This window comes from Antennarius striatus, chromosome 5 (genome assembly GCF_040054535.1).
Source record: "Antennarius striatus isolate MH-2024 chromosome 5, ASM4005453v1, whole genome shotgun sequence".
NCBI classification, from domain to species: Eukaryota; Metazoa; Chordata; class Actinopteri; order Lophiiformes; family Antennariidae; genus Antennarius; species Antennarius striatus.
The window spans coordinates 741,582-754,055 of NC_090780.1; the positions used below are offsets into that span (position 1 = coordinate 741,582).

At 46.6% G+C, this 12,474-nt stretch overlaps 1 protein-coding gene across 1 annotated transcript in view; it reads right to left on the minus strand.

Moving 5' to 3' along the window:
- The window catches only part of igsf21a (immunoglobin superfamily, member 21a), a 139,492-nt gene that overhangs the window by 23,524 nt on the left and 103,494 nt on the right, over positions 1 to 12,474 (minus strand). Inside the window, exon 5 of the mRNA XM_068315464.1 lies at positions 7,942 to 8,057. Within this exon, the coding sequence (XP_068171565.1) occupies positions 7,942 to 8,057 (116 nt within the window). The remainder of the gene's footprint in view (positions 1 to 7,941; positions 8,058 to 12,474) is intronic.

The window sequence follows — 12,474 nt, forward strand, 5'->3', positions numbered from 1 at the left end:
AATGTAACTAAATGTAACTCAGTGTAATGTAACTAAATGTAACTACTCCTTAATGTAACTAATAAATGTAACTAAATGTAACTCAGTGTAATGTAACTAAATGTAACTACTCCTTAATGTAACTAATAAATGTAACTAAATGTAACTCAGTGTAATGTAACTAAATGTAACTACTCCTTAATGTTAAATAACTGAATTTCTGACTGATTCTAGTTCCAAACATTACAGTTAGACAGAAAAAACATGTTTGTTTGTTTCTCCCTTCTAACATAAATCCTTTTCATTTGTCAGGTTATTAAACCCACAGAACTCCATCAATCAAGGAACAAACTATCAATCAATAAAGAAAAATAACATCAGACACAAGTTAGGACGTTAACTTTGTTCACAACGTTTAGTCAGAGTTAAGATGGGATGAACTACCCTCACTTTTTCAAAAACCTTTTGTTCACTTTAGTGTGGTGTTTTCAATGGAGGGGGCCAGATCTGAGTTCTTCAACAGGACCGTCTTTCTTCTGCGCTCAGCAGAAGTAACAAACCTCATAAATTGTTCTTGTTGGAGACGTTCTGAAAATAGATCAGAGTAATTAGTTATTAAAGATGACTAATGATATTGTCGGTAAGTGCAACCTTTAATGCACACACACACACACACACACACACACACACACACACACACACACACACACACACACACACACACACACACACACACACACACACACACACACACACACACACACACACACATTATGCTGCAGCTCCTCTAAAGGGTAAATGACAGAGGACTCAGTGCACACACAGCTGCAGAGGTTTGGGGGGTGTCAGAATATAAACACCCCCACCAGCTCCTGAAGCACTGCAGAGGTGGAGGTCTTCATTAACCATCACAGCGGGTGGGGGGACGGCGGCGTGGATTAGACTGATCCGAGCACCTGTACTGGTGGCTGACGACAGGTAGGCCTGGTTTAGGTGTCCTGATCCTGCAGGTCTTTCACTCTGGGGGGGGGATCACAGGTGGAAATCGTTTCTCTGCTGGAGCTGAAAGGTGTTTCGTAATGACAGAATGAAGAGTGAACATCGTCCGCTTGTGAAGCTGAATTGCTGCGCCTCTGTTTCAGCCCCCCCCCCCCCCCCCCCAGACAGAGACAGTCAGAGAGGAAGACAGACTGAAGTCCAGACGAGGCACCGCGCCTCGTAGGACCCTGTAGGACCCCGTAGGACCCCGGTGTCAGAAGGAGACACCTGACAGCGCTTCAATGGGGTTTCTTTATGCTGCTACTCATTTGGTAAAATCTCATTTTGCCCTGTTCGTTGTCTGACAGGCGGCGATAAGGGGGGGGACGTCTCCTCTGAAGAACAAACACTGATTTATTTAACCAGTGATGATAAAGACGCCAACAGAAGCATCTCCAACACAAGTGACACGGGAGCTTTTATTGGCTACTTCTCATTGGTCGTCCTGTATGTCAGGAAGTAGACCAGACCAGGAGGATTCAGTCTGTAGACACGAGTCAGCGGACTGGGTCAGTGTTCCAGCCCGACACCGAGGGGTTAATGCAGGCATCTCAAACGTCCTGAATCAGAAACATGTGACACACACACACACACACACACACACACACACACACACACACACACACACACACACACACACACACACACACACACACACACCTTCATTTGCATCGATTAATCAGGCCCGAGTCAAAAGGACAAGGCAGCAATTTTCATAATGACGGAGCGATTGAATGAGAAACAGAGAGGATGGGGGGGCAGAGGGAAGGACACGGGGGGGCTGTCATTATCCGTCTCCTGTCCAATCAGGACGGCTTGTGTTTGGAGGATGCTGTAATGAGCGGCACGAGGACCGGCTTGACTTCATGACATCAGATATAGAAACAATACCACAGTGAATGGAACCCCCCCAGGATGATGGGGGGTTCCAACATTCTCCTGAATGTTTATGAGCCGGTGCAGCACTAACAGATATTTATTACAGGAACCCATCAGGTACGACTAGCCTTCATCCTGCTTCTGGGGGGGGGCGTTCCATTACGAACAGACGACCGGTTGAACATCAGCCCCCCCCGGTAGCTCCGGGACCATCTGACGGAACCTTTAGAGAGGGGCAGCGTGTTCCATCAGGACACGGCTGTGAAGGATGAATGTTAGTGGAACCTCGGATCAGACTACTTCCTGTACCGCCCGCCGCTCCTTCATTCCAACAATTTTAACCCATCGCTGCCCCTCTACCTGCAGGATGTGGGCCAGGGGCAGACAGCTGGGGGGGCTCTGGTTGATCCAAATGGAATGCACCATATTAATGGGGTAGCAGCGGTGGGTCTGAGATGACACAATAATGTAGCATGTAGCATTGTAGGCTAACCCATGCTGCCCCCTGGAGGGGGTGAGGTTAGCGGTCTGCAGTAACTCAGTGCTGCATGAACTTCTTCAAATGTGTGTTAAGCCTGAAGTGTGAGACATTACACAGGATGATCAAAGGCAAAGGGGCGTTGCTTAGCAACAGAGAATGTCTTTCACTCCGTCAAGGACCCGACAAAATATCCTGAAACAAACACACAGCTTCAGTCTGAGTTTGGGGGAAGAGTTTGTGTCCAGAGGTCAGGGTCCGGGTGTGGGTCGGGGTCATGACCCTGATCACACTGTCAGGACGCGAGAGGTCCACATCGCTTCAATGTTAAAAAAATCAAAAGATAAAGCAATCATTAGGTGACAATGAGGCGGAAACGTGAGTGAAGCTGCAGCTTCAGCATCCAAACCTTTACAGCGCCGTCAGTCAGGGGTTATAACCGGTTTCTTTATGTGGCGTTAAAGCGGGTTTCAGCTCAGTAATACTTTTATTGTCAAGGTTTACTTCCTGTTCTCACGGTGGACAGTTATGAGCATCACTGACTGGTTTCAGCGTGACAGACACTGGACGAAGGTGGAGGGACGTTATTTATCTGCTGTTTGGTGCAGCGGGATGAATGGAGCGGTTCTCCGTGAGGCGCGCCGTGATGTGACATTGAAAATAGAGCTGACAAAAGCTCATTTCACCAAACGCCCGCCGGCAGCAGCGCCGACGAAGACCAAATAAGTTTCATCAAAAGCAACGGGAGCGTTTGAAGCTGCAGACACACAACCGGGCCGGAGCCGTTCACACAAATACCAACAAACACGCTAATGACTTTCATTATGCAGCATGACTGTGGAAACAGCACACATAGAACAAATGCTTTGTAAACGTGCACATTCTTAAAACTGACTGCTCATCAAGGACAATAATTGATGCTTTTTTTGTGTGTTTTTTTACAAACTGATTAAAGGGTCCGTTTTATTCCCAGAGGTCTGGAACAGAGACGCCCAGGCGTCCCATTGGACACGACTGGTTTCAGATTGTTAATACATGTTAAACAGCAGCGTACCACCAGTTTGACTCTGATCATGTTACCACAGGTCCCTTAGGAACGACCTCATCCACACGGTTGGTAGTTGGTTAGAATGGGCCAGCTGGAACATTCCTAATAATCATTGAACAACCACCGTTGAAATCCGGCGCTACTCCTGCGTTATTTAAAGGAATCCTTTCACTGACTGAGGACCCTAGAGAGAGATCTCACTGAGAAAAGTTTGCAGGACTCAGAGCCAACTTCCAACAACCTCTCATGAAACCTGCCCGTTTGTTGGCTGGTTCTGGAACGGTCCAACAGAACACGTGTCGGGCCGTAATCAGCTCTGCACACAGCCAGAGCAACTTTCACAGCCGGCTTCAGCTCTTGCATCATTCCATCATCAACCTGCGTCAGTTTGCCTCCAGGACAGACTAGTCGTCACCATGAACCGGTTTCCTTCCAGGCACAAAGTGGGCAACACGGGGGGTGGGTGCTGTCCACGATGAGACCACCAGGGGCCGTACCATCGGGCTCTGAACACCTCCTGTAAGCCAAGCTGCTGGGTTTAGAGAGCTACAGATGTGTTTCATACGTGTTGTTGTAAAGTGTACTGTAAAGTGTTGTATTGTAGTATTGTAAAGTACTTGAAGGAGTCAGCAGAACAGAAAACTAACTGTGGGTCTGTGTAGCGTCACATGAGCGTAGCTCTGAAGCTGAAGCGTGTCCTTTAGAACGGGACCGGACTAACACGTGAAAACGTGTTCACTGAAACAGCCCAACAACAGAACAGGTCAACGCTCTGCTCGACCTTCTACTAAACATTCTACATGTTAGGAGTTCTTTATTTTCAGCATGTCTTCCACACCAACACAGCCTGGGCTGAATGACCTGCTGGGAGCTGGGAGGCCCTCCCACGCCCCGCCCACACGCAGACAGATCTGTGACAACCCAACTGTTGTCCTACGGTTACGCCTTCGGTCCACACCACAACCACATGTCCAGGACCAGAACGCCGGCCAAACAGAAGCCTTTTGTAGACGCTGGGTCTGCGTTGTCGTGGTGACGCTGTAACCCACACTTTGTCTATCTGGGGGGCGTGTCCCTGCCACGAAAACCGCTGTGACGTCAGTGTGTGTGACCCGTGTCTACACGTGTGTGACCCGTGTCTCCATGTGTGTGACCCGTGTCTACATGTGTGAGACCCGTGTCTACATGTGTGTGACCCGTGTCTACATGTGTGTGACCCGTGTCTACATGTGTGTGACCCGTGTCTACATGTGTGTGACCCGTGTCTACGTGTGTGTGACCCGTGTCTACGTGTGTGTGACCCGTGTCTACGTGTGTGTAACCCGTGTCTACATGTGTGTGACCCGTGTCTATGTGTGTGTGACCCGTGTCTACATGTGTGTGACCCGTGTCTACATGTGTGTGACCCGTGTCTACGTGTGTGTGACCCGTGTCTACGTGTGTGACCCGTGTCTACACGTGTGTGACCCGTGTCTCCATGTGTGTGACCCGTGTCTCCATGTGTGTGACCCGTGTCTACATGTGTGAGACCCGTGTCTACATGTGTGTGACCCGTGTCTACATGTGTGTGACCCGTGTCTACATGTGTGTGACCCGTGTCTACATGTGTGTGACCCGTGTCTACGTGTGTGTGACCCGTGTCTACGTGTGTGTGACCCGTGTCTACGTGTGTGTGACCCGTGTCTACATGTGTGTGACCCGTGTCTACATGTGTGTGACCCGTGTCTACGTGTGTGTGACCCGTGTCTACGTGTGTGACCCGTGTCTACACGTGTGTGACCCGTGTCTCCATGTGTGTGACCCGTGTCTACATGTGTGAGACCCGTGTCTACATGTGTGTGACCCGTGTCTACATGTGTGTGACCCGTGTCTACATGTGTGTGACCCGTGTCTACATGTGTGTGACCCGTGTCTACATGTGTGTGACCCGTGTCTACGTGTGTGTGACCCGTGTCTACGTGTGTGTGACCCGTGTCTACGTGTGTGTAACCCGTGTCTACATGTGTGTGACCCGTGTCTATGTGTGTGTGACCCGTGTCTACATGTGTGTGACCCGTGTCTACATGTGTGTGACCCGTGTCTACGTGTGTGTGACCCGTGTCTACGTGTGTGACCCGTGTCTACACGTGTGTGACCCGTGTCTCCATGTGTGTGACCCGTGTCTCCATGTGTGTGACCCGTGTCTACATGTGTGAGACCCGTGTCTACATGTGTGTGACCCGTGTCTACATGTGTGTGACCCGTGTCTACATGTGTGTGACCCGTGTCTACATGTGTGTGACCCGTGTCTACGTGTGTGTGACCCGTGTCTACGTGTGTGTGACCCGTGTCTATGTGTGTGTGACCCGTGTCTACATGTGTGTGACCCGTGTCTACATGTGTGTGACCCGTGTCTACGTGTGTGTGACCCGTGTCTACGTGTGTGACCCGTGTCTACACGTGTGTGACCCGTGTCTCCATGCGTGTGACCCGTGTCTACATGTGTGAGACCCGTGTCTACATGTGTGTGACCCGTGTCTACATGTGTGTGACCCGTGTCTACATGTGTGTGACCCGTGTCTACATGTGTGTGACCCGTGTCTACGTGTGTGTGACCCGTGTCTACGTGTGTGTGACCCGTGTCTACGTGTGTGTAACCCGTGTCTACATGTGTGTGACCCGTGTCTATGTGTGTGTGACCCGTGTCTACATGTGTGTGACCCGTGTCTACATGTGTGTGACCCGTGTCTACGTGTGTGTGACCCGTGTCTACGTGTGTGACCCGTGTCTACACGTGTGTGACCCGTGTCTCCATGTGTGTGACCCGTGTCTCCATGTGTGTGACCCGTGTCTACATGTGTGAGACCCGTGTCTACATGTGTGTGACCCGTGTCTACGTGTGTGTGACCCGTGTCTACGTGTGTGTGACCCGTGTCTATGTGTGTGTGACCCGTGTCTACATGTGTGTGACCCGTGTCTACATGTGTGTGACCCGTGTCTACGTGTGTGTGACCCGTGTCTACGTGTGTGACCCGTGTCTACACGTGTGTGACCCGTGTCTCCATGTGTGTGACCCGTGTCTACATGTGTGAGACCCGTGTCTACATGTGTGTGACCCGTGTCTACATGTGTGTGACCCGTGTCTACATGTGTGTGACCCGTGTCTACATGTGTGTGACCCGTGTCTACGTGTGTGTGACCCGTGTCTACGTGTGTGTGACCCGTGTCTACGTGTGTGTAACCCGTGTCTACATGTGTGTGACCCGTGTCTATGTGTGTGTGACCCGTGTCTACATGTGTGTGACCCGTGTCTACGTGTGTGTGACCCGTGTCTACATGTGTGTGACCCGTGTCTACATGTGTGTGACCTGTGTCTACATGTGTGTGACCCGTGTCTATATGTGTGTGACCCGTGTCTACATGTGTGTGACCCGTGTCTACATGTACACACAGAATGGGCGGAGTTAAAACCTATTTTCTGACGTGTAACAGCTCCACGGCGGAGACGCCTTGATGAACACGCTGACAGCTGGACTTTTGTTCGTCTGTTTATTTATGAGTCATGAAGTTCATCCATTTATTCATTCATTCATCCATTCATTCATTCATTCTTCGCCAAAGACGTCGATGCTAGTTCTGGGTCAGACCGGGACACGCTGGCCCCTGGTGGAGAACTCTGTGATGGAGGTCGTCCTCTCTCCTGTCCTTCTCGGACTTGTTGTGCTGATAATCGTTGTCGATCCACGGACGCGGTTCCGTGTGGACGTAGCCTTAAAGTACGGTGGAGATGAGCGGCGGCGTTGAGCCTTAATGGATTAAAGCTCCTGTGAAATCACAACAACAGGAAGTGGCTGACAGATTTAAATCAGTCACCTTGTGTTCACCTCTGAAGCCTCTCTCAGACTCATAATTGCTGTTTTCTCAGGCCCACCTCCGAACACCCGTGGATGATGATTAATGACCCAGTGTGAAGACACAGTCAGGGACCACCCTCACACAGACGCCGTGAGCTCACATGACGCCAGGCGTGTGCGTCTCACATCTATTTTAAGCCTTACCTTGCCTCGCACTTGACAAGCTGATGCTAATAGTTGTGTGTAGACGTGAGCTGACACGCTGGAGTCGTCAAAACGCTGCGTTTGTGCTGATAATCATCACCATCATGTCACGGTGATTAAATGAGCTGCTCAGAGAGTCGCATCAATAACGTTCATGTCTGTTTCCCCAATCTGATCTACCTTTATAATGACTCCACTGCTTGACTAGGTTAGTGCTGGTAATCCATCACACCGGTGTGTCATCAGCGTGACAGCGGTGACTGCTATGCTAAAGCATTAGCTGTGTGCTTCAGCCAATGAGCTGGAGCTCAGGGCGTGTCCACAGCACCTTGACTTGAACTAACCTGCGTGCTCATCCCATAAAACATACTGAAGAGTCAACACAAAGCAGAATTTCTTTTGTTGTACCAACGACAGGGATGTTGCTGCAGCGGCGCCCCCCAGTAGACGGGCGTCGCGGTGCACCTTCAGCAGTAACTCACCGACGGGGCCGGTTTCCCTCCTTTCGCAGTGCAGACGAGAGTGAAATTCTGGGCTTGGTATCGACTGAAGGGGGCTGGAGTGTTTTCTGCCACCACTGAAATGTTGTTGGGAGGCGCTGTGGAGGACAGAGGAAGGGTGTGTGAAAAACTTCCCCAAACATTTGACAGACAGAAAAACAACCTCAGATACTTATAAAGTGCAAGAAAACAGCCACCTTCACTTTCTCGAGCAATTCAGGAGTTATTTTTGAGATGAGATTTAATGTTAGGGCTGCACAGCAGAGAGGAGACGGAGTGGAGAAAGAACAAAGCTGTTGTGCCCTAACTTTTAAAATAATACACACTAAAACAAATGTGACGACCTGCTTTAACTGTCTGCTCTATTCTAAGGGAAGCAGGAACCTGCTCAGAGAATCTCCACTTAAAATGGTAGCAGTACAGTCGGGACAATATGTTCTAAACTCCCCAGGGCTCATGTGAGTCAGATGAGGCTGATAAGGTGGAAAATCTCATACATATCATATCACCACCTTTCCATTTGTGTGTCTCCAGGGATTCCAGCAAGTGTGTCATGGCAGCGTAAAGGGAAAACATTCCAGCAAGACTTTGCAGAATTACAGAGGAGCACTGGGAGCAGAACGAGGTAATAAATGGAAATCTCCCACATCCCCCAGAAAATCAGCTGCTCAACATGCACTTCTCTGCTTCTCTTATTGTGTCTCAGAGAATATGATGATGATGACGAGACCCTATTTTAGCTGAACACACACTCCAATACTGATCTGGTTGTGGTTGGCAAAGACCAAACCTTCTGTGGAGTTTTGGTTTATATATATATATATATATATATATATATATATATATATATATATATATATATCAGACCCCTGATCACCTGAACCTTTGTCAATCCATCAGTCAATGCTTCAAGGTAGAAAAGAGACCACGTCCACGCAGGAGGAAGGTCACACAACGTGTAAATATATATATATATATATATATATATATATATATATATATATATATATATATATATATATATATATATATATATATATATATATATATATATATATATATATATATATATATATAAAGCATTGAGTGATATATCGCTTACTTTAACGTTCCTAGTGAAGCAATTTGCAATCTTTTTTTTAATTAACCATGAAACTGACAGATTTTGATCAATAATAGTAATACGGTTGGACATTAGAGCTCATGAAAAGAGTTTCATTAATTAAAACAGACTGCCGGAGGGCGGAGGTACTGTATGTCCTCTACAGGCCGGCCTCATCGTTTTAATGTTCAGACCTTAGATTTTAAAACAAAACTTTTGACTTATTACTATTCAATTCTGAGACTTCTTTTTGTAATAAACTTAATTAAATTTGTATATTTATCACGTGAACAACATCAGTGTAGTAGCTTTAGTAACCATGTGATGTAATTCCTCTGTGACGTAACCTTTGATTTCTATCAGCTCATGCAAATCACATTCAGAAGCTTTTGTGACACCTGACGGGAGCGTGAAGACCCCTGATCACCTGAACCTTTGTCAATCCATCAGTCAATGCTTCAAGGTAGAAAAGAGACCACGTCCACGCAGGAGGAAGGTCACACAACGTGTAAATATCTGCTGGTTTCACAGTCCTGACATGACTAGTAATTGATTTAAAGTGGGAATGGGGGTTGATGGAATGCCTCAGTGTTTCCACACCTCTTAATTGCTTATAGATGGGATTCATATGGTAGTCAATTAACCTCAGAACACTCCATTAGCTTAGTGACAAGCCTACACCAACCGGGCATATGATAAGCTGTCAGAGGTGTCTGCTCGTGACCAATCACGCTCTAGTGCTTGACACACAAAGGTTGTCAAGCAATGAAGTGCCTCTAGAACAGTGATAGTGTTCCAATATGCAGAGCTTATAACTGGAAAGAACAGCTTTATGGCTTTATAACATTGATTGTTCCATTCTATAAAGCAGCATTGTGTTGCCAATATATGTCTAAAAGCATTAAAATATTTTTTCATCTTTGCTTCAAGTGCTGCTTGGTTGTGTTGTTAAAAAATATGATTGTTTTGCAGAATACAGCTAGTAAAACAAGACAAGACTAAATAATAGTACACTGAAGCACACACGTCTCATGCAGAAAAAGTTAAGGTCATAAAATTCAGTTTGATTAGATTCAAACTGATTAATGTCAGGTTGTAAGCTTCTACTTGACTGATGGGTACGGGTAGTCCCCTGACAATCAGCTGCAGGGACGGCCGTCGTTTAGTCTGAATAACACCATGAACCGAACCTCTGGTAGTCCCCCACAAACCGAACCTGTGGTAGTCCCCCACAAACCGAACCTGTGGTAGTCCCCCACAAACTGAACCTCTGGTAGTCCCCCACAAACCGAACCTGTGGTAGTCCCCCACAAACTGAACCTCTGGTAGTCCCCCACAAACCGAACCTCTGGTAGTCCCCCACAAACCGAACCTGTGGTAGTCCCCCACAAACTGAACCTCTGGTAGTCCCCCACAAACCGAACCTGTGGTAGTCCCCCACAAACTGAACCTCTGGTAGTCCCCCACAAACCGAACCTCTGGTAGTCCCCCACAAACCGAACCTGTGGTAGTCCCCCACAAACTGAACCTCTGGTAGTCCCCCACAAACGAAACCTCTGGTAGTCCCCTACAAACGGAACCTCTGGTAGTCCCCCACAAACTCAACCTCTGGTAGTCCCCCACAAACCAAACCTCTGGCAGTCACACACAAAACTGAACCTCTGGTAGTCCCCCACTAACTGAACCTCTGGTAGTCCCCCACCAACGAAACCTCTGGTAGTCCCCCACGAACCGAACCTCTGGTAGTCCCCCACGAAGCGAACCTCTGAGTTGGGTTCACAGGAAGTGAACAGATCAGTTTTATGTTCTGCCTCGTAGGCGAGTGTCCAGCTCAAGGCCAAAGACAACAACAAGCCTTAATGACGGATTAAAACCAACACCTTCCAACACCTTCTGAGATCAAGGTGGTTGCCTGTGGAGCTGCAGGCCCTTAAATCTTATTTAATTACGCTTCTCTCTTCAGCTCAGAGTTTATCCAGCTTGTTAAAGGCTGAACAAAATCTGCCCCTCGATTTTAATGTCTGTTTCAAGCTGTCCTTTGGCTGTGTTACAGAGACATGTACACCATTCATCACCAAGAACAACATGTCAATGACTGAGCGTCTTCACAAGGTTACTGTCTGGTATGTTGATGCTGATACTCAAAATGTAGAACGCTCCAAGTTTGCTCAACAATACACAGAAGTCTTGGGTTGAAAATAGCTAAAGACAAGAAACTAACAAGAAGACAAAACTTAAAATACCAATATCTTTGAAATTAGTCTGGAAGTTTCTCTAAGAATTCAAATGATCCAAGTTTAAAAATTCCAAATTCTCCCTGCACCCTTCATTTCCTTTACATAATGCAAAATAGAGCTGAATAATATCTCAAACAGCCCTGTGTGCCTGGCATGCTGATTACCACACAGGTTTATTTATTCATTCCACAGAATTGATCAAATATTTTTGGGAGTCTATTATTTATTTTTGGCCTGTTAATCTTTCACTCCAGTGAGTCCAATTTTGTTAAACTTCTCTTTACATTGTTCTCTGAGGTTTTGAACGTCTGCAGACTTCATGAGGTCATGAAAGCCTTTCAAGTCACTGTAGTAAAGTTGGCCTTTAAAGATGTTCTCATACACAAAAGCTGTTTGATCTACAGGAGAAGAATGGGAAATATATTTACCCACTGTGTGCAGGATACCCTTTATATACTGCTATATACTGCTCGCTTCTTATTGTATGAATACAAATGAATACAAAGGCAGAACTGAACAAATGTGTACCAATGAAAACCTGCAGTCTCAGTTTATTTTTACTTCCTACAGCCTGCATCAGCACCTGATGCTTTAAAAGCCCCATCAATAATGATCTCTAATAAGCTCTATTTGTCATTTCCCACCAACTTATATCCCCTAGGACCATTATGTCTTACTATATATATATATATATGTATGTATGTATATATATATATATATATATATATATATATATATATATATATATATATATATATATATATATATATATATATATATATATATATAATCCCGCGACCTGCGTTAGCGGATTAAGCGGGTTGGAAAATGAATGAATGAATGTATGCTGAATTTGCAGAACAAGCACACGTTAAATGCTCTCTAGAGAACATTTCCCATGGCCTCATAATTAAAGGATTTAGAGCTTTGGGGACACCTGCAGTCACAGGAAATACTCCCCCTAGAGCTGAGCAGCCTGGTCTCAAGCTCACGTCTCTGGGGGTTCATTCATATGTGGGGGGACGATGGCACCAAGGTCATCCTCAGCTCATTTTCACTGGCAGTAATTCTGTGTTAAGTATTTGACAAAGCAGTGTTTTTTTTATTATCATTATGAGCCTGAGGGTCCAAAGACATCCATATAAATTTTCATACATATTGTGAAGTTGAATGCTA